At 44.2% G+C, this 26822-nt stretch overlaps 1 protein-coding gene across 5 annotated transcripts; it reads left to right on the top strand.

The window, feature by feature from the left end:
- The first annotated feature begins 412 nt into the window (after window positions 1-412).
- On the top strand, window positions 413-26757 carry LOC117554012 (sodium/potassium-transporting ATPase subunit gamma-like). 5 transcript variants are annotated; one of them, XM_034228210.1, is made up of 10 exons: window positions 413-664; window positions 2912-2971; window positions 3122-3148; window positions 4621-4644; window positions 4872-4895; window positions 5978-6052; window positions 22747-22780; window positions 22885-22922; window positions 23014-23050; window positions 23148-23409. In XM_034228210.1, exons 1-9 carry the CDS (start codon window positions 658-660, stop codon window positions 23019-23021), a joined length of 297 nt encoding a protein of 98 aa, XP_034084101.1. In that variant the 5' UTR covers window positions 413-657; the 3' UTR covers window positions 23022-23050; window positions 23148-23409. The 5 variants fall into 5 exon arrangements, with proteins under 5 accessions (XP_034084101.1, XP_034084104.1, XP_034084105.1 ...); XM_034228212.1 differs by lacking the exon at window positions 413-664 and adding an exon at window positions 2632-2711; XM_034228213.1 differs by lacking the exon at window positions 3122-3148.
- Window positions 26758-26822: the final 65 nt, after the last annotated feature.

The raw sequence follows: 26822 nt of genomic DNA on the forward strand, positions 1-26822 counted from the left end.
AATTCGCCATCAATCATATTTCCAGTCTCGCGCCAGGGCCGGGGGAGGGGTTACAAGACTCGCGTCTTGTGCTGCATTCACTTGCACTCGGACATTAGAGATTTTCTCTCATAAATGTCCGATGAGCCACAACTTTTCTTTCAAAACAAAGATGCCAACTGGGGTGGCAGCTGAGGTGACAAGGCTATTGTTTAGGGTGGCAGTTGCCACCCCATGCCACCCCGGTAGATCCGCCCCTGCCCTGTAGCCTACTGCAGCTCCTCGTGCTGTTTACCTCTGCACTGGGGAGCTCAGGGTACTTTAAGGAGTAGGCTACTCGTGGTTTAGCCCTCACACACTTTCTCTCTCTCTTCTCTCTCTCTCTCTCCCCCCCCCCCCCCCTTACTCTCACTCTAACCCCCCCCCCCCCCCCCCCCTTACTCCCGAGGCAAGACCTAGAAGGAACAGAGCTTTACTTGGTACAAGCGAGTACTAAGCAATCTCCACAACATAATTCCTTTCCATTAGTGGCTTTTCATTTTTATTTGCATGCTCCAGGATAAGGTTTTGTATACCCAATTGTATTTCTCTTGGCTGAAGTAACACGTGGAAAACTTTTCAAAGCAAAGTTCGTTTTACCGGGCGGAGAGTACTCGCATAACAGTTTAAAGGAGGCTAATGCAAGGTAAGATTATTTAAAATGTCCAAATGTATGCTCATGAATGATAAATGAATTTCTTTGAATGTAATTGACATATGAGTGCGGCTAGATGAGCGTAAACAGTTGAAAATGCAGCGTAATAATTAAAAAACACGTTTGTGTGCATGTTGTCTTGTCGGAAGTTTTATTTTTTGTTTAAGACGAAAATGACATCCAACCCCCAATATGACAATGAGTACTTTCTGACTTTACGCGTGCAGCAGAACACCGCTCATGTTGTTGTTTCCACTAATTTGAACCCAAAAGACAAACGTGTTTTAGTTCACAATTGACCGCAGTATTAAGTTGATTGTGTGAACGTATTATCCATATAATTTTGTTTTTTGGCGGTCGCAAAATGTCACAACATTTTAAAGGGTTCAATTGAGTTTTTCTGTCACACTGTAAACTCAGTGCAGCCAGCCAGTAACACTATCGCGTTAATTGACGAGATCAACAACGAGAACTCGAAAAGGAGTCGCACTATTTAAAACCAGATTGGTTTAACTGTAGCAATGATCATTCTTTAGATTCCCAAGTTTTAATTATGAGGAGCTAATATATGTGCGTTTCAATTGTGAACGCACTCATATGGGCTTGTCTATAAGGGTTAATATAAGCAACCCCTCTTTAATTAGAAACTGTCCATGTTAATCCCACTTTATTATAATCCATGGCAATTCATTTTTAAAGTGTTGCTCTATGGGCGTCTTTCCTGTTTTACAATTATTTTCCTCTACATCGAAAGCTAACAAACAAGATTATTGGATTGGTTCTTGTTAGTATAACTCACCCTGTATTTGTTTGATTAAACCTGATTGGCAGCCCTTTGTTGTTAATCCTGCTCCCAGGGTTGGAGTGTTCAATTTCCCCCACTCCAGCTCCATGTTCACACTCTAGTCATGCATGAATCCCCAGCAGTGCTCTGGGCCAGGGAGGGAAACCTTGGCTCTGCCAACGTAGGCTTTGATCTTTGCATTGCAAAACACTTTATTCCATGACTTCGATTTATTTTTGAGAGTATGAATCTAAAACTGTTTGTACCTGCATTATATTTTTGTTGTATTGGAATAATGTGGCTATAAACATAACAAAACTGCAACCAGTGCTCTTTGGTCATGCAATGATCTTAAACTGTGCCAAATATTGTAACCAATCAGGAGTGGCAGTCTAGTTGTTCATTTCATTTCAAACCTTTATTTATCCAGGTGTATCTCATTGAGATCATTGATCTCTTTTTCAAGGGAGACCTGCTCAAGTAGGTTCCACATGAAACATAAAAAACATAAACATAACAACAAAAGGACATCATACAGCATCATTACAGGGATTTACAATTTACATAACTATCCACATGAACAGGTACCAACAGCTTCCGATTGAGTAGCATCCAACCAAGCTTTAAAAACGTTTAGTGGAACCAGATTGCTCAGTTTCCATTTCAATTGCAGACCAAGACAGTGGAGCTGCGCATCTAAATGCCATCTTCCCTAAAACAGTCCTAGCAGTTGGCACATTTAATAAAAACACAGCATGCGATCTCAGGCAGTAGCCACTTACACTCAGAGAGTGTAAGGCTCAACTTACTTGTTGAGCCTTAACCTGTGAACACATGGCTGTAAGAGTATCTTGTAGAATGTCCTGGTTAATATATAGACAGAAAAACAACCCCAGGAAGTTGGTGCGCTCCGTGTAAAGTAGATGACCCAGCAAAATGCATCCTCTTAACCAACCGACCAAATGCAACCCAACACCAGCCTTGCTTTGCCTCGCACCCCTCAACTGCCAAGCCCCATGTACTGCGGCACTGAGCCTTAAATAGACCCTGGTCTGACCCAGGATCAGGATGCCATACTATTAATTACTATTACTAATAATTGTATGTAGCATGCACCCAAGTCACTGTTCTGGAAAAAAACTAGCCCGCCCCTCACTTACCAAAACTGGCTGTTGGGTTGCTTCTGAGAGGTATTAGAGGGGAGTTGCTTAAGATTTTCACAACAGGCATCCCTCTGTTCTCAGCAAGGCAGAGGTATTTTCGTCTTAGAGCAGTCAGTGATTTACAAAGTCTATTTTTAAATCACTTTTAAACTCAACTTCCTGACACCCCGGCACTTTACCCTCATAAAGCAGCATTCATGTAGCCTGCCCAAACATTGTGATCTCATTGCCCTTTACATGATCAGTTCAAAACATGTATTACTTCTCTAATGTTTTTGTTCTTCTTACCAGCAGGTACAATGGATCTTGTGACATTGGTGGTGTTTGGATCGTGGCTGGCTCCTGCACTCGGTGAGCATCCATTTCACAAAAAGTTCAGCGACTTAAGTTTTTTCTCCTCTTTGAAACTGTGAGCGTTGTGCTCTTCAGTTGCTTCCCCTTTCTTTAGCTTGTGTTTTAAAGTTCCTCCACGCTAAATGAGCTGATGTCTCTGTATAACAGGATCAGCATTTGGCAGGGAGGTGTTCGGTAAGTTTCCTGCGTTTCGAGCATCTGAAAATGCACGACCATTTGATTTATTACACTTACTTGCTAAATATGGCTGTTTACCATGTGCTCTTTTGGGTCAAAAGTGCATGGCATGCCTCGTCTTTTAGTTAGCATTGTAGTGGTGGTGTTTCTATTATAATATCCATTTAATATTTTCCATTTTATGTCAGTGTTTTGCTTTGAGAAAAGGCTGTGTCAGAATAGAGTAAATGTTTCCTTACACGGCAGTTTGAACAATAATTTATTCACAATGCTGCCAAGTTTTCCATTGTTAATGCAGGTCTTGGTCTTTGGTTAATTTCTCTGCGCAACTGCTTGCCATCAGTTGAACTTGATGTTAAGCAGATTTGCCTACACGAAGGGTTTTTATCCTCTCTGAGTGTCAGGTCTGTTAGTCTGTCCTTTTTTATCTTTTAATGCTCGTCAGAATCAATGTAATAATATGCGTTTTTGCTTCACAGAATAAGTTACTGACAGTATTTACAGCCTGGAGTAAACCCAAAGTTAACTTGAGCCCTCTCATTTCCATTCAATCTAATATGGATTTTATAAAATATTATTCCGCATTATTCATGTATCATGCATATTTAAAACAGCTCAAGTCCGGCTTTATTGAATCGTGTGAATCAAGGACACAAATCTTTTGGGTATCAAGTTTTAGCATATAAAGTTATGTTGCCTTGCCTTGCCTTGATGAGCTTGGAATAAGTTCCGTCAGGCAAACATCTAGTATAGAAACACTTGGTTTACTGATGATCAATTTGCTGTACATCAGTTGTTAAAGTGTATACATAAGCCAGACTACCTGACTGGCTGACATTTAAAAGTCTGTTGAACATTTTAATGAGGGCTGTAAAAAGATAAATAACACATTAATGATGTGAAATGTTGCATAGCACCAGTAGAAGAATATTTGTGTAATATTCAATGTGCTGCTCTGAGGTTAAATTGTTCTCGCTTCAACACCAGTGCTCATATAAACAACGTCTGCTTTCTGTCTTTATTACTACACCTCGTGAAGCTGTCTCTCTCAATTATTCTGGTTGTTCTCTTGATGAACATGTGGAAGAAACTGTGATATAGCTTGTGGCCAAGTATACTATGATTTCTAACAAGATTCAAAAGAAGACCAGAGCATAACATGAATTCGGCCATGATGTCCAATATCTAACACATTGACAGGTCGGAGCAATCTACAGAATACACAAGAGATAAACAAAGGTATTCAAGTGAAATATACAGTGTTTAATGTTGAGTTCTTATACCATTATGGTCATGTATTATTGAACCTTTACATAAAAGACAATGAGTTAGATACTCACCCTTTTAAGGCTTCTCTGCAGAGTGAGTTTACCCCACTACCATAGATTTAGCCATTTGCTGGCATGCACTCACACCACCATGCAAATGTATTATAAAGACTAATGAATTGTTCCCTCTTTCTTTCACAGCCTCAGCGGAAAATGCGGACAAAGGTGGGTATTATTTTAACAGAAGCTTAGAAAAGTCAAATTTAAGATAAGCTGCATACTCATTTTAGCTGGCGTATAAATTGGCACTGGCCCCAAACTGGCTAATGACTAGATGGATGACTGAAGCCCTCAAAGTGCTGAATAGCTGTCATATCATGAGTGCTCTGTGAAGTGTGTCAGTGGGTAAATCTGCTTCTCATTTGTTTCCTCTCTCTGTTCTCTCCTACCAGACTATGACAGTGCTTTTGAATACGGTGAGTGTTTCACAGATATGCCCGGCCTTTGAATGGCTAACCCCTCTACACAGGAAACATCTGGGAGGTTGAGACAAGTTTGCATTTTCCACTTGTTTTCCCAGAAGTTATGGAAAACAGTCACCCCAAGGCTAAGCTTCTGGTGTAGTCCCACTGCGGATACTTCTAATGCTGCCCATTACGTCGCAGGCCGGATTTTCAGTCCATCTAAGGCGCTTAAAGTGAACAGGATGACTGAATCTGCATTGAGATTTATGAATACCTACTTTTATTCATGTACTAGTTGTTATCTTTACATTTTATTGGGCAGTTTTTGGAAGTGTTTTCTATCTATATTGTGCCATTCCAACCATAGTATACCGCCCCATTGAAGAGCACTAAAGAAAAGGCTTCTAACACTGGGATCAGTACCCTAAGATATATCTCAGATTGAACAGCTAAAAGAAAGAAAACTCATATTTCTGTTACACAAAGATATGTTTGATCTCTCCCTGAGTTTTGTCTTTATTTATTTATTTTCTTATGATCTCTTACCCCTTTTGTATTCCTCATAAATAAACAATCTTTATTAAAAGTATATAGGACTTTATTTTGAGGGGTCACAAGAGGTTGGGAACAGCTGCACTACAGAATTATTATAGACTCTTGTCAACACATTTTATTATAGCTCATCTATTCTCAAGGCAATGCTCGTTGCATCGCTGCAAGCTGTGCAACTCTTTTTATCGGTAAGATCTTAAACAGAAGATGATCTAAGCACTCGTATATTTGAACACAGTTACTACTGCTTTGATTTTGTTGCAATTAATGGAAACATAGACCTTATATTTCTTATATCCAGCCTTAGGCAGCTCCACAGTCCAAGTTGACCATGGTGTTTACAGTTTTGGTGACTGCAGCTTACAGGAATTTGTGGTGTCCCGTGAAAATTAGGGGGGGGCTGCAACGCTGTGTTTGCAGAAAAATGTTGTCCAATGCCTCAAAAAGCTTTAGCATTCATGGGGTTTGATATCACAGAACATTCACATGTCAGTGTGCCCTTCTACGAGCGTTACAAAGTGTTTTTTCTTCTTTCATTTCAGATTATGAGTCGCTGAGAATCGGGGGCCTTGTGTTTGCAGTGGTACTGTTCGTGCTGGGTATCGTCCTCATTGTCAGTAAGTGTTTGTCCACCTTAAGTAGGCTGCAGATGTGTAGCCACTAGCCACACTGTGATTCCTGTATGTGTGAGTTGACCTCACACTCTCCCAAAACAAGCGGGCTCCTGTTTTTCGTAGAGGTCTGGACGGAGGCACACTGATGCCCCTTGCACAATCTCAGCACTCACTCAACGCAACAATTTGCTCTTTAAACCTTATCCCTTTGATCACGTGCAGTGTCCTTTCAAGGTTCCTCCTCATCTGCCAGTACATGCTGTTACTGTCTGTCATAGCCCTGAAACCAAATCCAATAAATAAATCATTTGGACCATCACACTTAGAATCAGTTAGTCAAGATTGCCGTGGATTCCAAACTATTAAGTTGTGGCATTGAATTAAAATGATTAAAATAAGTAGAGGATTCAAGTATATTTGAATTCACAAAGTGGATTTGAACAGTGGCGTTTTCTCCTGGAGGCCAAGGGAAGCCAGGCTCCCCCTGTTTTTTCGGATTGTAGTTTTAATTTTAATAAATAAATAAAAACACTTAGTTTACTTTCGGAAATTCTTTGCTGTGTGTTGCTGCCGGCCCGTCTCTCCCCCATTCTCATTGAGTATTTTACAAAGAGTGAACAGCTCCCCTCTAGATGTTATGGTGAAACAGTAGATTGCACTCACTGTTGCGAGAGGAGGCCAGCCGAAATTGGCTTCCCTTGGTGAAAAAAAATGGAGGGATTGTCCAATCAGACAAGGCTCACGTCATGCCCCTGCCAACCTGTGATTGGTCAGGGCCGCTGGTCAGGGCCAGAGCCCTAGAGCAGTGGTTCTCAAACTTTTTACAATAATGTACCCCCTTTGAAAAAAAAATTAAGCCAAGTACCCCCTGATCAGCGCAAAAACAATTTGTTAAGGAAAAAATTCCTATAAAGAGATACAGTACAGCGCTGCACCATCAGTGTCTGATTTATTAAAACAAAAACATTGTAACTGAGAAACACTGAGATGCTACATTTCAAATGTTTACAATCCATCACTAAATTCATGGCAAACCAATTTCAACATCATGCAATAACACTAAGACGACATTAGTTGCATTGAACTGATCTTTTTAATAAGTTGTACAATGTAGTGAAACATGGGCTTGTGCTTCACTGAGGATCTTTGTTATTCTGACAGGGAGGCAAACTGCAGTTATTACACTTTGCGTTTTGAAATATGTGTAACTCTGTTCATATAAAACCCACACTGCTCAAACTTCGTTACTTTACCTAAAATTGGTATATTTATTTATTTTGGGGCGTGGGGAATGAAGAGAAACAAATATATGAGCATTTTATGAGCATGGGATTTTGACCCCTCATATAAACATATGCATAATGCTGCGCTATACTTTGCGGCCACACGCCGTTGCCAAGCAACGCTTATTGTTTAGGTGTCCTTTGATAAGCAGGCAGTCATATCATTAACTAGAACTAGTTAGATCTGATAGATTTGGACATAAACGCGAGTGAAGTCTAACCGGACGCGAGAGAGAGAGAGATCAGAGATCAGATCAGCTGCTGCTGACGGAGAACACGCAGCTCTGCATGATCACAGCTCCGCCGCTGTGACGGACTGTTGAGTGGAGCAAAATTAAATACACTAAGAGTTAGACCTAACACACTTAGCTAGTTTTTCTACTCTGGAACTAGCTAAACTAGTTATAAATATATGTATTCTTTACTGTCGGGTCACTTATTACAGGTTCAGCAAGCTGCACGAGCCTGACGGGCTGTCAGGAGAGGGAGAGGAAAAGAGAGCACTCTGTTTATTTTTCCCATTTTATTATCCATAATTACTGTATACCTTTGAATAAAGTAGTTCATCTACTATTAGTAGTTTGTTTAAATGCATTACTTATGTTGTTTTTTTCATTAACATAAAATCAATCTCACGTACCCCCTGCAGTACTCCAACGTACCCCTAGGGGTCCGCGTACCCCCATTTGAGAACCACTGCCCTAGAGATACTAGGCTCTGGTCAGGGCCATGCCAAGGGAAGCCAGAGGTGGCTGGCTTCCCTTGCCTCACAATCCAATCAAATCGCATCAATTTAGTGTTGCAGTGACACATCCTAAAACCCGGAAGTAAGCTGCGCTCGGTTTCCCTCGACAAAAAAGCAATGGGATTTCTCCATAGGATTTTGGAAAATAGCTCGAAATAAGGTCTGTGGAAAACAAACCTGTTTGATAAATGCACGTTTTGTTCAGTCGGATAATATCCACATGTCTACCCTACTTTTATAATTTTCGAATCATAATCTAATCGATAGAAGATAGATAGTGTCACTGCACCACTCTCACCGCCGTTAGAAAGTAGCAAGCAACTGAAGCAAGTGCAATTATGGAGGGTGGAGATTTGGAGTATTTAATCAAAAATAATTGTACTAAACTTCCGCTACAGCAGCAACAACAAATACAATCTGATGACAGGCCAATGCCCAAACTGGAGTTTGGAGTTAGTGCTAAATGCTGTCGGACGTGCACCGGAACGAACGTCACTATCATAATATCTTCTGAAAACAAATGCCAGTGACACACACACACACACACACACACACACACACACACACACACACACACACACACACACACACACACACACACACACACACACACACACACACACACACACACACACACACACACACACACACACACACCTCCTTCATAATGCACCTTCTCCTCGTTTTCCCATCACTGGATTATCCGTAAATCATACAAACAAAACCAAAACGTTGATTTATCTGTTTTCCCGTTTTGGTTTAAAAACTGAATAACGTCGGTTTTTTGGTTTTCCGTTTTTCCGAAAAACCAAAAAACGACACCGGTTCTTTTTTAAACGTTGTTAATAAGTTTTGGATGCATATTGTTCTAGTATTCTGTTACATACAATTAGCCTCTGTTGCTACCTGCTGGTGAGTAAATATTAAAATCAGTTAAAATTGACAACCGGTCCGCGATTTTTTTTTAATGTATCTGCCGGTCCTTGGCACAATAAAGGTTGGGAACCATGGGTTAGATAACAGGTGTGTGTAAATCCTGCATCTGTATGATACAAATGTGTGTAAAATGATACCGGGTGCTGTAATCACTCATCTGGTTACGTTATTGCATTGACCACCACACCCCCGACCCAAAAGAAAGGACGTATTATTGGCTTCCCCTAATTTTTTCCCCACGCCACGCTACTTGAAAGGAGCAATCTGGTTTCCAAATGTAAACAGGTTTATACTGCCACAACTGGAAATGAGCAGAGGTCATTAACTACATAGTTTTATAGTTGACAACTGTTTAATCAAAGGCCTTCATGTTACATGTTGGCTAAATCTGTCTTCTGTTTTTCGACTTAAAATACTGATTTAGCATTTTTAACTCCAAAGGTAACTCTCAAATGACGTCTGTGAATAAATTTCAGCTGCACGTGGTTTAAAAAGTTACAGATTAGGCTTATATTATAGTCTCTAACCACAACTAGTTGCATACAATACTGCTAAAATAGCAAATAAGAAGAAACATTTTATTGGAAAAACAGTTTATCTGCTCTTGCACAACATAACATAAATAGGATAAACCCTGGAAGGATACTGTTGGGCATTTAAAACAACATGGATAGCAATAGAAACCCTTTGGCGCCTCCCAGTGTCAAAGTGAAGGAATGGAGGAGGAGTGTTTTCTTTCTTGACTCTCACAGTTTTATTCTTAGTCCTGAGAGAATGTAGGTCACTAGCCTGGTCTAGGATTTCCCAGCAGTTTAGCACACTAGCAGCTACACGTCTTAGTCCAGAGTTCAGATAGCAAAAGCATGTTACTGTGAGAACACTCAGAAATCCTCAGTGGTGCAGATAATCATTTCTATATTTTAACAACATCTACCTACCTACATGAAACTACTCACATGTGTGAAGAGCGCTTCTGTAGGCCAAGAATCGGCTTCACCTAATATTTCTTCTTTCAATATAAGACCAATACGGCCATGTCATCATCATTTCATTTTTAATTAAAATAGTACAGTATTTGTGAAGACAATGACTTTACTATTATAAAGCCTTGCTGGGCTTCTATACTAATACTGGATACATTTGACATGCTTTCATTGGACTAGACACTATGCTTTTAGTTTGAAAGAAAGTGAACTTAAAGTGATAGTTTAAAAGAAATGCTGTGGGCTTGTGTGAGGTATTAGCCATAGTCTACAGTAGATAGCGGTCAACATTCCCCCACCTTAAACATAGTAATAAAGTTACTCCACAAAAGCTGCTACGCTTTACAGGGCCATCAATAAAGGGTATTTCAGCCACAGATGGGCTCACTAAAAACAGAAACAGAAATCTTTGTCAGACACTGTTTATGGATATATACCTTTTTACATCACCATTTACAAACATCCCAACTATCCCATATACATTCATAATAATCGGCATCTCCATTAATTTTCCAGACTTCAACATAGTACAAATAGTGTTAGCTGGATGTTATTCAACATAATGGCTCTTGTGTTTTGGGCAAACTTAAACAAACTAATTTAACTGTTCACGTCAATAAAGCTGCATGTCGTCACCTTCTTAATGGCCTAAGTCATATTTTGGAGAAAATGTTTTTTTTGCCTAAATCATCTTTTCTTGATGCTGGCCACCTCTGGTAAAATTGCCTACATCCTTATTGAAAAGAAAGACTTTTCAGACACCGATCAGGAATCATCCAATGAAAATGAGACTGTCGTTAAAGAGGTGGAGCAGCATGTACCAGGCCAAGACACTGTGGGTGTTTCTCAATGTCGAGGACGCTTCCTTGTCCATCAGAGGCTAGGCAAGAATCATTCCTGGCTTTCGGAGAACGAAGAATGGAACAGGCTAGCAGGTGTGCATCATATGAGAGGCCCCGCCTTAAATTTTCCGCCAAAGATTTTGGGAATTGGTCCGTGCGCAAAGCATTGTGGGGATTTTAAGACCGCGGAGGATAAACATGTGCAGCCTCGAAATTTCCAGCAACGAATTACGCCGGCCTCGGTAGAATTCCAAGGATCCTGGACATTGGAACAGTCCTTCGGCGGGACTCGATGACGTAGTATTCTTGAAATAGTGGCTCTGGAGCAGCCTTACTCGACATTGAGAAACACCCTGAATCAGATGGAGCAGACAATAACCTAAACACTTTCATTGAAGAAGAGAGTGTTGCTGAAGATGCCTTAACAGACCCGTCCACACCATGAAGAAGACACAGATGATGATGATGATGATGATGATGATGATGATGATGATGATGATGATGTTATCATAGACCCAAACTACAATCCATCCTCTGATGAGTCCTCTGTCCCTGAAAATGAAGACAGTCTGGCAGCAACTTCAGAACATTATGGTCCTCATGAGGATGTGTATGAAAACAATACGGTCAAAAGGAAACAACATAAATACCTCAGCCCAGAAACATGGAAGCAAAATGAATCCAAGAAGAAACGTCTCAAAAGAATGGCATACAAGGCCAAAGGTGGCAAAGAAATAGCTGCAAAGGCTATGGGCCTTCCCTGCAATTTGAAGTTCTGTCAACGAGTCACGACTTGAGACTGTCAATCCATTACAGAAGAGCAGAGGCAGTGGATAGTTCAGAAAGTTTGGTCAATGGACAACAGGGAAGAACATCGTCACCACTTTGGTCACAAATGTTGCCATGAAGCAAAAGAAAGAAAGTTGGTGAGGGATCCAGGCGCAGTTCATCATTTTCTATCAACTGAAACTTCAGGATGGAACAAATCTTAAAGTGTGCAAAGCTTTTTTTTCTTCTACACTTGGTATCCCTGAAAGAACCATTACACTGGCTGAACAAAAATACCATCGACCATGACGAACAAGTGGCAGACCCGCCAACTACATCTCCACCTAAGAGTGGCAAAAATGCAAAGCTGGAAATGGCTGTTGCAGATTTCCTTAAGGACTGGTTATAGGATCTGCCCACTGTTGATTCACACTTGATTGATTGATTGATTGACAAATTGAAAAACAGATTGCAGAGTGGGTACAATACAGTACAGCTCAAAACACACAATTGTTAAGGGGATGCAGACCAGAAAAATACTTTCGTCTTGTTTACATCAGGGTCCCCCATTTAATTCATCATAACATTTATGACATACCAGATCTACAAATATACAGTACTGTTTGTGAGTATAAAAAGAGTCTAAAAAAAGAGTATATACATTGAGGGGGGGTGGGAAACTGTATATTGTAGGGGGTTGGGTTTGGACATTTACAGGGGCCAGTTTCGAATTGCAGTCTCCCGTAGGTGCTTTTTTAGAGAGGTTTTGAAGGTGGGTAGTGATTCACATTCCTTTACAGCTGTGGGTAGGGCGTTCCACATTGTTGTGGCATAATTGCGAAACGTGTTTCGTCCCTTGTTTGAGCCAAATCTGGGTTTAACATAATTTGTAGAGCTCCCTCTGGTGTTGTGGTCGTGGTAGGGAAGTATTTTGACATGTACATGGGTACCTTAGTGGTGTAGTGTATCTTGTAGACCAGGCCCATTGCAAGTTGCTGTACTCTGTCGTCTACTCTAAGCCATCCTAGGTTGTCAAAGTGGGCAGGGGTGAGGTGAGTTCTAGTAGTAAGGTCAAGCAGTAGTCTGACCAGTTTGTTTTGTGATGTTTGTAATTTTGTTTTTAGCGCCTTTGAGGTGCTTTGGTACCATGAGGTGCAAGCATAGTCATAGTACCCTTGAATGAGTGCTCCTGCCAGAGTCTTCAGGGCATTCTTGTTTACCAGAGAGGAGATCCGGTACAAGAATCTAGTTCGTTGGTTGACTTTTTTGATTACATTGGATGCCATTTTGTCACAGGAGAGATTTGCTTCTAGTATGGAACCTAGGTATGTAATTTCATCTTTCCTTGTGACAACATTGTCACCCACTGTAACTGAGAAGCCATCGGTCTTGCTGAGTTTGTTTTTTGAACCGAAGAGAATGGACTCTGTTTTACCCAGGTGTAATGATAGTTTGTTATCGGCGAGCCAGGTGCAGATTCTGCCGAGTTCCGAGCTGAGGGTTTTTTCAACCTGCAACCCGTTCCTGTCAGAGAGTCGTCCACGAACAGGAACAAGTTGCAGTCACAAGCTGACGACATGTCATTTGCATAAATTAGGAACAGTAACGGTCCTAGTATGCTTCCTTGTGGAACACCACAGCTCACTGGGAGGGGGGGGACAGAGTACCGTTTACCTCCACCATCTGTTCTCTCCCCTCCAGGTAGGATTGCATCCAGCTCACCGACAGACCATCAAAACCAATTGCTTTTAGCTTGTTAATCAGAATGGAGTGATTGACAGTGTTGAAGGCCTTTTGTAGGTCCAGCATGACCATGCCGCAGTATTTGCCCACGTCCACCTCTTGTTTGATGTGGTCGTTCAAATAGAGAAGGCATGTGTCAGTGGAGTGGGATGTTCTGAAGCCAGATTGGAATTCGTAAATTAGATTTTTATCCGCGAGGTACTTTTCGACCTGTTCGTATACTATTTTTTCCATGATTTTCGAGATGGAGGTAAGTATAGAAACAGGGCGGTAGTTGCCTGGGTCCAATTTGCTGCCCTTTTTGTGCAGGGGGGTTACTCTCGCAATTTTGAAGTCTTTGGGTACGTGTCCCTGTTTTATGGAGAGGTTTATTATGTGTGTGATGACTGGGGTGATGGCGGCTGCTGAGTCTCTGAGGAATTTGGAGGGGATATTGTCGTGGCCAGTGGCCTTGTTAAGTTGGAGGGCGCTCAGTTTTTTGTGTACCTCAGCTGTTGTTACCATTACTAGTTTGAAATCATCTTTGCGGACCCCTAGGTTATTGTAGTAGGCTAGGATGTGTTCTACCCCAAAATGCCCTGAGTGGGAGGGTAGTTTATTTACCAGTGTTGTGGCTATGTTTGTGAAGAAAATGTTTAAGTAATTGGCCACATCCAGCTTGTCTGTGATGAGCGTGTTATCTGTCTTTATGTTTATGTTTGAAAATCTGCTTTTAAGTTTTTTACTGCAGCCTAGTTGATTATTGAGTAATTTCCAAAGTTCACAGGGTTTATTTTTGTTTTCCTCAGTTTTGTTATTGATGAAATTCTTTTTTGCAGTTTTGATCATGGAGTTTATGTCATTTCTTAGTCTGTTTCTTTGCAGTTTGAGTTCAGTCACGTGGGCTTGGAGTTCACTGCTCGAGCTTTTGGTAAGCTTTGACTGACTTTTACGAAACTCAGAGCATTTTTTGTCTCTGGTTTTCATAGCGGTCAATATTTTGGAGTGCATCCACGGCTCAGCGCGATTTTTTACCCTGGTGGTTCTTAGGGGGGCCATGTCGTTTAGTACTGTTGAGAATTTGGTTTTGAAACCAAGCCAAGTTTCTTCAACCAGTGTACCACTGAGCTCCTCTGACCAATCCAGGCTCTCCAGCTCTAGGTTAAAGGCCTCGCTAGAGTAGGTTTTGAGGTCTCTAGATGTGACTGTTTTGTGACAGCCGGCCTTTTGTTTAAGCTTTTTGCGGTTACAGAATATCATATAATGATCGCTTAACCCGCATGCTATAACCCCTTTACTGGAGATCCCGGACCTGTCAGAGGTCAGAATGAGATCAATGGTAGTCTGTGTTGATTCACATACCCGGGTGGGTTGGGTGATTAGCTGGCTGAAGCCGTGCAGATCACAAAACCTACTGAAGGACTTGAAGACGGGTGCATCTTTACGTTGCATATCCGTGTTCCAGTCTCCAATAAGAATTGTCTCTATACCCCCAACTCCAGCCAAACACCCATCCAGTGTATCATAAAAGCCACTCTGTTCTGGCGGTCTGTAGATTGTGCCGACTAATACTGATTTAGCCCGTTCAAAAATAATTTCAACCCATACAGTTTCAAAGGTTTCGTGATTCAGGTCAGTACGGATAATGAATTTGGTGTCTTTATGTATGTACAGTACATGCAGACACCACCTCCATACATGTTCCTGTCATTTCTGACTACTGAGTAGTTCTCAATTTCTATTTCTGGGTCTGTCACAGAATTGTCAAGTTTTGTTTCTGAGAAGCATAATATGTTTGCCTTACCGTTAATGAATAATTGCCTGATTTCAGCCAGTTTGTGTCTCAGGCTGTTTGTGTTTAGGTGAAATATATGAAGTCCATTTGTGTTGGTTATTTGATTGATGTCGTCAGGCTGGAGGTATTTCTGTTCACACTACTGCCTACAAAGACAAGAAGTTCACCCAGGCACAACCATCTCCCAACTATATCGGGAATATCAACAGGCAGCTGCAACTGCTGAAGTTGACGCTCTGCCAATCAAGGCGAGGAGGTTTCAGGACCTTCCGTCCATGAAACATGTCATGCCCTTCGAGTGTCATCAGCTTTTTGACAATTTGCCACACACAAAGCCACAGATACAGCCACACACACACACACACACACACACACACACACACACACACACACACCAAGATGACTGAGAAAGGTTCAGGGGAGAAACGTTGGGTTAGGTATGGTAACCCTTGTTATATTAGCACAGGCGGAGCCCTCTACTGGACTCTAGGGGTACTACCTTACCCTGCGAGCATTCTCCCACTGAGACTTCTATAGACGTAGCCGGCCTTGGGCGGGCCTACCTGAATGCGCGCGCATCACACCGTATAAAAGGAGGCCTCACCTCCTGACTATCATCCTACACCTCTCTTCAGCGAGCGGAATAGGACAGACAGTCCCCTGGGTAGAGGGCTCCGCCTGTGCTAATATAACAAGGGTTACCATACGTAACCCAACGTTATATCTCTCACAGGCTCCGCCCTCTACTGGACTCTATGGGTACAGTGGGTGGAGCCGCGATGTATACGTGCACTGGCGTCCAACAACAATATTCCACCCTACTGCCCCTGACCGGCTTTTATGGTCAGCAGCTGCTGCCCCACATTCTCCTTTAACCCGGTTGTAACCGAGGAGAAATCTGGGCTGTGGCTGACAGAGCACACCCTGCTGCGCTTACCTCGCAGAAAGTGTGCTCAAAAAACAGTGCCGGGGGACCCCCCCCCCCGCCCATAGACGGATGGGGAGAGCCCCCTCGGCCCCGAATGGGCTTACTACACGCCTGCCTCCCTGAATCCCTAAGGATAACAGGGAGAGCGTCAGAGCCCACGTCCCATACTCAAACACTGACCCCGTGCAGAGTGTGTGGACTAAAGTGTGGAGGGCTACCCCCCTCCTGCCTCTCGACAGGAGGAGAGTAGTCCTCCAGCCCTGTAAGGGCCCAGTGCGCCCCCCCGCCCCTCCCGGGACCCTCAGAAGGCCCGAGAACAGCGAAGGCGCATTACGTCCGGGGAGGGGGTCAGATGCCAACTGACCCACAACCCCCCTCCCCCCTACCAGTCCTGTGTTGCCCCCGCAAGCACAGACAAGGAGAAAGAGCCCGATATGTCCAAGAGATAAAACCTTATGAAGGGGCCTGGCGTCGACCAAGACGCCGCTGTGCATATATCCTCCACACTCACACCGTTGAATAAGGCTGTTGACGCAGCCACAGCCCGTGTGGAGTGTGCACGAACCCCCGTGGGGCAGGCTCTCCCTGCCTGTCCGTAGGCATGTGCAATGCACTCGCAGAGCCAGCCTGCCAGGCGTTTCTTGGACAGAGCTTTCCCGATCACCCCGCCGCCGAAGCACACGAACAGCTGTTCGGTACGTCTAAGGGCAGCCGTGCGCTCCACATAACATGCTAGCGCACGCACCGGGCAGAGGAGGTGCAGTTTAGCTTCCCTGGTCCCACCATGGGGGGGAAGACTAAAACCCCCTAACTGAATAGCCCTTGACCTGAACGCACTCCTTAGGCTCTTGGGCACAAAGGAGGGGTTCGGTCTGAGTGTCGCGCCGCTCTGGTCACCCCGAATCTGTAAACAGCTTGGGTGCACCGACAGAGCAGTTAACTCGGACACTCTTTTGGCTGATGTTTAAGGCAAGAAACAAAGCTGTTTTCCACGACAATGCTTTCAGAGAGGAGAGCTCCAGAGGCTCAAACGGCCCAGAGGCCAGAGCCTCGAGCACTAGGGGCAGGTCCCACTGTGGGGTGGAGGCGTGCACTACTGGGCGCAGCCTCCTGACCCCCTGTAAAAACCGCAACATCATTGGTTGACTAAAGGCTGACCTGCTGCCAAATCCCTCATGGCAGGACGAGATGGCTGCTGCATACACTTTCACTGTTGAATGCGCAAGCCCTCTGTCCAGCAGTAACTGTAAGAAGGATAAAATAGAGCCTAACTCACAAGATAGGGGCACTATTCTCTGCTCCTCACACCATCGCTGGAATCCTAGCCACTTTGGCCTGTAACAGGCTGTGGTGGATCCAGCTCTAGCTGCCTGGATAGACTGAATAACACTATCAGACAATCCACCCTGTCTCAGCCTGTCCCTCTCAGGAGCCAAACCTGGAGAGGACGGCCGAGAGTGGGTAACGCCCCGATTGCACCTGCCTCTTGAGACATCGCCCCCCAGAACTGGGGAACCGCCCAGGGCTGGCCCACCTTCATCTGTGTCATCTCTGAGTACCACGGCGCCCCAACGCGATCCGGAGCCACTAGGATGACTGACAGACGTTCTCGCCTCACTCTCCTCAGGAGGGGGAGAATGAGACGCAGCGGTGGAAAGGCGTATAGCAGCTTCCTTGGCCATGGCTCGTGTGCAAATGCGTCCACCCACAAGGATGGTTCGTTGCTCCGAGCCACGGAGAACCACAGGGCACAGTGGCTGTTTCGCCGGCTGGCGAACAGATCCACTTCCGCTCTCCCGAACTGGGCCCAGATTTGCTTCACCACCCTCGGGTGAAGCACCCACTCGCCTGGCAGGGGGCCGCTCCTCGACATGAGGTCGGCCCCTCTGTTCTCCAGTCCCGGGATATGGAGGGCTCTCAGAGATAACACCACCTCTGAAGCCCATAACCACAGTTCCTCCGCTGTGGTCAACAAGGCGGCAGATCGAACTCCGCCCTGCCTATTGATGTAAGCCACTGTGGTGCTGTTGTCGCTCCTGACCATTACATGCCTCCCTTGAATTAGGGGCCTGATATGCTGGAGGACTAACACTACCGCCCGTAGCTCTAGGAGGTTGCTGTGTCGAGACTCTGTTAGAGCCCAGCGCCCACCTATAGCGCTCTTCAGGCAGGTCCCTCCCCATCCTGTTCTGGATGCATCCGTGAACACTGTGATGTAGGAGGTCACCCGTCCCAGTGGAGACCCCCTCCGGAGGTGATCCGGAGACCCCCAAAACCGGAGGTTGCCCTCCACTGAGGGGGGGATGGTCACCAGCCGCCGCCTGTGCCTCTTGGGATCCAAGCGCAGGCTGGAGAACCACCTCTGCAGGCGGCGCATATGTAGTAACCCTAACGGGACCACCATGTGAGCAGCCGCCATGAGACCCAATGTCTGCATGACAGTAAAAGCTGTCACTGTTGCCCCCTGTCACAGCCTGCGCACCCCCTGAAGATGGGACGCACGTCTGCTCTCTGACAGGGTGGCGCGCGACGCGCCTGCATCGAGCACCACACCCAAATACAGCGCCCGTTGGTGAGGTATGGGGGTGCTCTTTTTCCAATTGATCGCAAAGCCCAATTTGGTCAGGTGTGTGATCAATTGTGCTGTGCAAAACATTGCCTGTTCCCGTGACCCAGCCATGACTATGAGGTCGTCTATGTAAAAGAAAACTCTCATGCCGTGTGCGCGCAGCGGTTGAAGCGCTGTGGCCACACATTTGCTGAATGTGCGTGGGGATAGGGAATAGCCGAACGGCAGCCTGTTGTACTCGTAGGCTATTCCCTGGAAGGCAAAACGCAGATACTTTCTGTGCTCTGGAGCAATTTCTACATGAAAGTACGCGTCTTTCAGGTCGATGGTGGTGAACCAATCGCCTGGCTGCACAAGCCCCATTAACTATTTCATAGTTAACCTGCGGAATTTCCTGCAGGAAATGTGGCGATTCAGGCCGCTGAGATCTAGAATAGGTCTAAATTCCCCTGTCTTCCTGAGAACCAGGAAGTACATGGAATAAAGATCATTTTCTCTGTGCTGAGGGTGCACAACAGACACAGCCTGTTTCTGCACCAGAGCCTGAATCTCTGCTGAGAGGAAACACATCTCCTCCTGGGAGAACAGATTTACCTCTTGTATGCCCATAAAAAAAGGTGGGTGTGGGACACCCACAAGACAGTGGTCCATGTGATACATTGGTACAGTGTATAGACATGTGGTACAGTGGGACGCTGCAAAACTGGAGTGAATGGCCCCGTTTCAGCGTCCTGTCCCTCCACCTTGTAAGCACACAGCTGAGTTTCCATTCCCCAGAACATTGTGTTAATGGACAAGCCCTCAGGTGTGGGGCAGCAGCTATGAAGCTGTGATACTCTCTGGTGACCCGTTCCGCCGCAAAAACTCCCCGCGAAGGGAAGATTTGCCCATGGAGGGTTGACACAGAAAGGGCCGATTATTTACTGAGGACCCTGAACGCACCGCCGCGCGCTCTTGTGTGAGCGCGCGCTCCACCCTAATGCTGTTCTCACCACTACGGTAAACAGCATTCATCGGAGTCTTTATAGGCGTAGTGTGTTTTACTAAGGTCCCTGAACGCACCGCTACGCGCTCTTGTGTGAGTGCAGGCTCCGCCATAATGCAGCCTTTACCACTACGGAAAACTGCATTGGAGTCTTTGCTCTAGGCGTAGTGTGTTCTCTGACAGCAATACGCCGGTCATAATGTCCCTGTACCCGCATAGTGCTTTCCCTTAGATAGCACTCCCTGCGGTTCATCCCTCTCATCTGCGCATGCCCACTAGCCACCTCCTTTACAGGAGCTGCAGCATGGGGCAGCCAATGGGGAATTTCTACGGTTAACATTGTGTGTAAGTGTGGCCCTTGTGGAAACAAAAGACACATATGGCTCGTTTCCACTGCAGCGGGTAGCCCCGTTTAAGCGTCCTTAACCGTCCTCAAGCGGCCAGGCCGGTTTTTGGTGGCGTTTCCATATAGCCTAGTACCGGCCAGCGGGTACTTTTTCCCTCTTTTTCCGGCCTCATAAAATCGTGGTTCCCTCAGACCAGGGCCAGGGCTGAACTAGTGACGTCAACACTCTTGACTGCTGATTGGTCAGAGAGAATCGTCACAAGATCGCGCGCGAGTTCATCCCTAGCGTCGCATATATATTTAGAAGCAAGCTTGCAGCATTTTTATAAACAGCATTTTGTAAACGGATGAGCTACAAAAATGGCTACGTCTAATAAGAAAAGCACACCGTGGTCGACCGAGGAGGTGACGACGTTCCTACATCTCATTGGGGATGATCAAATCCAGCGGGAGCTCGACGGAACAACTCGAAATGTGAACAAAAACAAAGCCGATCGCCCCGCCTACACTGCGTTGCTACCCCAGGTCCTAAACTGTAATGGAAATGCGCCACAGCGTGGGCCGGCCAGCGAGGCAGCCCGAGGCCAGAGCGAGGACGCTTAAACGGGGCTACCCCACTGCAGTGGAAACGCGCCATTAGACTTGGATACAGATCAACCTCATTTTTATTAGAAAACGTAGTGATCTGTGCATTATACAGGGAGGAGGCGGGATTCGCCCCCTCGTCCCGGGCGGAGAGATTTTCTCCCCCCACCAGCCAGATCCGTAAAGACGGAAAGCCCGTCCCCGTGAGTGCCGGCACGCCGGTTCCACGGGGTGGGCCGAAGAGGTGGAGGGCGCCGCGGGCACGGGATCTCCGTGTCGGCACCTCTCCCTTCGTCTCACCTCTCTACTGAGGTTTTTGAACGCACCGTGGCCCGCCCTCGGGGGAGGGGGGCCGCGCGCGCCGTCACAATGCCGTCTCTTTGAAACGGACATTATGGGGAAAAGTGGAATTGTGGAGAGAAATTACTCTTACTCTGGGATAAATGCAATAGTCTTTACGGAATGCATTTTTCCCACACACATACCTCACTCCAGAACTAGAGTTTACAAACGTAAACCACCGTTCTCCTGCGGGGGTCCCTGAACGCACCGCGGCCACGTATTAATGCTGTATTTCCCATTGCAACGGTGAAATGCATTAATCGGAGCTATTATACCAGGCAAGGTGTGTTTTCTGACAACAGCACGCCGGCAATAGCGTCTCTTGAACCCGCATTGTGCTTTGACAGCACTCGGTTTATTCCACTCACGTGCACACGCCCCCCTGCTGGCTCCCTATCCTGGGGTTTACAGCGGGGGCGGGGAGTGTAGGACAGTGTTTCTTCCTCTGGGAATGGGCAAGAAGCAGCCACGCTGCGACTACTCCTCATCCCGTGAGCAAGGAGATCGAGCCAAAGAGCCCTCCGTAAACACGGGGGCTCCCAGGAGATCAACACGATCCTCTTTGGAAAGTGCCACGCGGCGTGATATCCCAGGGACATCACACGGCGGGCAGCGGCGGCGGCCTGTGATGAAGTAGGGTCGACCCTATATCATGTGAAGCCACCGGTCCCCGGTCCCCGGGGGAACCGGGCCTGGGGCAAGGCCCGTGGACCAAGCTACTTATTCGGCCTTGCGGCCCAATAATCGCTCTGACCTGGTGAGGCGGGGGCATCTCTAGCAATGAGTGAGTAGCCCACACACCCGCCGCCATGATCATCATCCAGGGAGAGTACAGCCCTGGGCGGTGGACTTCCATGGACGCCAGACCCGGAAGGAATGGCGAACGTGAATGGCACCGCCTCGGCCATATCCTGGTCCCCCAAACACTCGAATCTAGCAGTGGCGACTCCCTGGAGGTATGATAACTCTTTTTAAACGTCTCTCAGTCTTTCGTGGAATCACTTCCGCTGCTGAAGAGAAAAGGATGATAGTCAGGAGGTGAGGCCTCCTTTTATACGGTGTGATGCACGCGCATTCAGGTAGGCCCGCCCAAGGCCGGCTACGTCTATAGAAGTCTCAGTGGGAGAATGCTCGCAGGGTAAGGTAGTACCCCTAGAGTCCAGTAGAGGGCGGAGCCTGTGAGAGATATAACTGATTTCAATGGAAAAGGGTTAGCTACAATTAAAAACACAGCAAAGAAGAGCTGGAGGGAGTAGTGAGGAGAGGCACATGCCTCCTCAGGGTTTGATTTACTTGCCTTTTGTTTTATTTAGCTAAGAGTGATTTAAGTTGTACCTTTTGAGTTTGCTATATTGAATTAAAGGGCCAACCACGGCCAAACTGCCCTCTGTTTCCTGAGTCTCTGTATGCTCCTCTAGCATTTTAAACTGTTAGTGGCTGACCCAGCCCCATGGTCTGTCACAGTAATGCGGGAAAGAGAAGTGCACTGTTTTGCCTAAGTCACTTACTTCAGAAGTAATAAGTCAGGTTTCAAATTGCCTAAGTCACAACAAGATGTTCGTAAATTGGCCTAAGTCATCTAATCCTCTTATTTTACACAATTGACAGTGTTATTTGTATGTCAATAGTCATATATTGTCATAACCTTTTTGTGTGAAATAATTAATATATATCATATATTCTATCTTTGGTTAAGTTTTCTGTTTTTTGAAAAACTTTCAAATATGACTTAGGCCATTAGTTTAAGAAGGTGACGATGTGTAAACGCTGACTGTTTTAGTTGTATACATTATTTGAATTTGTCATGTTGTTTGTGTCGCCATTTTAAACATGTATGATTCATATTTTTGTGTTTTCCCCAAACACAGCCAAAAAATGTAGCTGTTCGAGTGACAAGCCAAGGTTAGTGATCAATAAATCAGACTCTCATCTGTAAAAACAATGGTTTTCTGTATATTAGATTAAAATCCCTTCAGCTGGACTATCTAACTTCTGATTTTCCTCAGACCGAAGACTCCTGATGAGGAAACGGCTGTTCCAATTGGTAAATATGTTTTTATATAATATTAATCTGAAATGCCTATTGTATTGCCTTTGTTTGAAACAATATTTTAATTAAACAATTATTTCTACAGCTCAGTAGACGCAGAGGCAAAGAGCAGTGGAGATGAAGTCAGTGTTTTATCAACAGCTTTGAGTCTATTTTTGTACAAAAGGAAGCTGAAAGATTTTTACCAAATCAAACTCATGCTCTACCTCTTTTCCACAGTGCTAAGGTCTGTCCACTAGATGGCAGCAAATACCTTGATCAAAGCTGAGGACAATCTTTCCATGATCCATGAACACAAGAAGCTTTCTTTAATTTCATAATGTTACTGTGCTTGTTATATTTTCTTTATAAATGTTTTTATTATCAAAGACTGTTACTACAAAGTGTACCAACTTTAAATGGTATCAATAGTGTGATTCTCATTTGTATTTTTTGACCTAACGATTGATGCAAAATAATAAAACACATTTTTGAAAAGGTTCTCTTTTTTTTTATGCATCATTTTTTGATTTTCTTGGTCATTCCAAGAAGCCCAGGGAAAACCCTCTATGCTGCACTCCTGTTTCTGCTGACGCTGCACACACTTCAGTTACACATGCAGTAGTAGCTTCCAGCAGAGTGTGTGAATGATTAATGTGCTGCATTGTGCTGCACTTGGATAAGGATGTGGTTTAAAAAAAATACACTTAATTGTACCTATCGCTCTATTTAGTACTGTTTTATTGGCAGATTTTCAGCCATATTGAATCTGGCAGCCTCTACGGATGAAAAAGCTGCATTATGCAGGCTATTTCTCCTGGTGTTGCAGGAAAGGGACTGCACTGCATAACACATGGGAGAGAAACTGGGGCATTTTGAGCAAGCAAGCAACATTTCTATGTATTGGGAAGGCAGTATAATTAAGAGACTGGTGGGATTATTAGCGCAAAGCCACGTCATAGACAAATTAACAGCAACCCTTAGATTTCAGATATATATTTTTCAATTTCAATTTATTTAGAATGTGGGATACATGTGCTTTCCACTGCCTTTTGTTGTAGTCCGCATCCTGATAGATTACCCCCTCGTTGGTAGAACTCCACCCTTATGGATGTGATGCAGGGCTGTGCCCACCAGGGGGCCCCTCCCTCGCTCACAGAGGCTCTGAAGCAGTTCTACATGCTGTCCTGTCCTGCTACACCTCGCTTCATATCCAACCTGAAGCAGCAACCCAGCAACCTGCAACATATCTGCAAGACGGAGCTCTTCCACATCTCCTGCAGCCATGGCCACTACAGGTTTGATTGTTTCTCTCTTTTAGGATATTTAAAGTATGTATAACAGCTGTAAGCTATACTAATTGCCTTTGTTGAACAACATTGACTTGTTTGGTTCCTATAGGTGTGATCATTTTGTGATTTGTAATTGTATTTATCTATATTTACTTTACTTTAACGTTGTAGTTATTTGCCTGCTGCATTGTTGTTTCAGGCCCAAGAGCCAATTTACTGCTGATAGATCAGTGTTTTGACACATTTAAATGAATTGTAGTTGTAATTCAAAAATCCTCTGCTAATAAATTACTACATTTAATACATTTGACTAAATATGTTTATCAATTGTATCTCTTAAACTGAGGAGTCTGTTTTGGCAAAGAGAAAAGGCTGAAAGTAATGCAGACTGCCAGCTCATCCACAGGGGAGTGAGGGTTCAGCAACATGCAAGCCGCATTATTGACGCCCAGATATTCAATTTGGCACAGGCTGTAGTCTGGAAACACGCTTATACTAGCAAAGAAAATGATTTGTCCTGGTTAAAACTAGATATCTTTGTATGAAAATTAAACAGCAATCATTTCTGGAGGCTTCTTAAACTCTAAATCACCTTTCAAACACTACTTCTACATTCCAAGCTCCTTTTTTCCTCTGCTGCTGTAATGATACCAGGGGTATCCTGCTGCTGGCCTGTAACCCACTTTTGTTCCATGGTGCATCTTTTTTTCTGCTGAGCAAAGATGCTGCATTGAGCAGGGAAAAAAAAAATCCTCCTGAGGAGTTGTGGAGCCAAGGCTGCAGATCTGAGGAACTGCAGACCTCTCTGGTGCTGAACTCATGTAACACTATTCTCTCCTCTATAACTGATCCTTGTCTTTCTTTTGCAGAAACACTGTTTCCAGACCGAAGTGACTTTGAATATGGTAAGATTTACACAATCTACTATCAAAATCCTGTTAAACATATCACATTCTGTACTTTTTTGCTACATGTTATTTACCATGTTACATGTTAATAACTCTTCCCTTGTAGATTATGAGACTTTGTGTACCACGGGGGTCATCCTTGCCGTAATCATGTTTGTCGCTGGCATTTTAATAGCCCTCAGTAAGTTAAAACGTTCAATTATCGCTTTAATAAAGAGGCTTTCTCATATATGCATAAGCACATTTACACTGTTACTAATCTATCATTCCTCAAACAGGTAAAAAATTCACAAATTGTGTAAAACCCTCATCCAAGTAAGAAATATGCAAGGCTCAGTGGATGATTCGCCTGTGCATGTTGTATGAATTTGACTCAAATGGGAAAACCCCACCAATGTTTAAAAGAAACCTTTACAGTATTGTTTTTTGACTAAAAATGAGTTTTCCACAGCTTTTCCTATCCCTGCTCTGGTTGCCTCTTCTAAAAAACTTTCCTTTTCTGCATACCAACCCCAAAGCACCCTTCCAACACATTAAAGAGTTTTTACCCTGTATGACAAATCAGATGTAGGTAGTGCTTTGATGACGTCCTTATCTCCATGCTTGCTCTTATAACCACTCTCTTGTGTTGGTAGTGAGTAGGCAGTGTGTATTGATCTGATGTAATCTTAACGCATGACGCTTGTATGGCAACAGGAGAAGAAAGACGAGTGCTGCTGTTTGAGCGGAACAAAGATCTGCATTTTGGCCCAAAGACACCTCAGTTAGAACCCTGTGGCTTCAACTTGTTTTGCCATGATAAAGTTGTGGCCACAGTTTTAATCTTTATATCATAATCAGTAATCTTGATGTATTAAAAACAATGCAAAGGTGTACTAAGTTCCTAATTTTTGATTGCAGTTCCAACTCCTCTGCTACCCCGGTTCCAAAGACAGAGGGTAAGTTCACTTTTCTCCTCAGGATCATTTTATACTCAATAATGCAGACTTTCACTCTGCAACTCGCTCTGATTTGTTACCTTTTCTTGTGCAGTGCCTCCTCAAACTGTATAGAAACTGCAGTGTATACTTGGAAGGGAGGAAGTCGTCACAGGAACCATGCCACCGAAGACTCACACAAACTGTTATGGCTAATGTACCTCTGCCAGCTGGATGGGAAATAAACAGGGTTTTACAACACATCATAGCCTGGGTCCCTCTCGTCTCCCTCTGAAGTCTGTTGAAAGTCTTACAATAAGTGAGCAACATTTCTATCCAAATAATACTTTGAATCAAACAAATGCAAAACAAATGTCTCTATTCCTCACAACAGTCTATAAAACAATAACATTAAGAGCATGATTAAATATTTATAGACAAAATCTCGAACTTGAAACATGGATTTGCATGCATTGATAAATTGTTACAATTGTCTTTTGCCTTTTTTTTTCGTTCGCAATCACTTTTTAGCATTACAGAATAATGAAGAGATCCACACATGGCCAAATATAACATGCTAAAAGGAAATATCTAGCATAGTATATTCATATTATTATATGTGTTTTATTAGTAGTAATTCCTTCTTTTTAACTCAAAAGCAAAAATTACAATTTTACCTGTAATGCTGGAAAAAACAAGACCACTGTTTGAAATAAAGATCTCCTCTACTCGACATCATTTTATCATTGTCTTTAATAATCATGTTGCTTGAAATGATCATAACTTGTGATGTAAATA

This window comes from Gymnodraco acuticeps, unplaced genomic scaffold (assembly GCF_902827175.1).
Source record: "Gymnodraco acuticeps unplaced genomic scaffold, fGymAcu1.1, whole genome shotgun sequence".
Taxonomy (NCBI): domain Eukaryota; kingdom Metazoa; phylum Chordata; class Actinopteri; order Perciformes; family Bathydraconidae; genus Gymnodraco; species Gymnodraco acuticeps.

Coding starts and splice junctions, on each gene's coding strand:
- LOC117554012 (XM_034228209.1), top strand. Junction 25,105..25,213: donor CCGAAGTGACTTTGAATATG/GTAAGATTTACA, acceptor CTTCCCTTGTAG/ATTATGAGACTTTGTGTACC. Junction 26,046..26,139: donor CCCGGTTCCAAAGACAGAGG/GTAAGTTCACTT, acceptor TTTCTTGTGCAG/TGCCTCCTCAAACTGTATAG.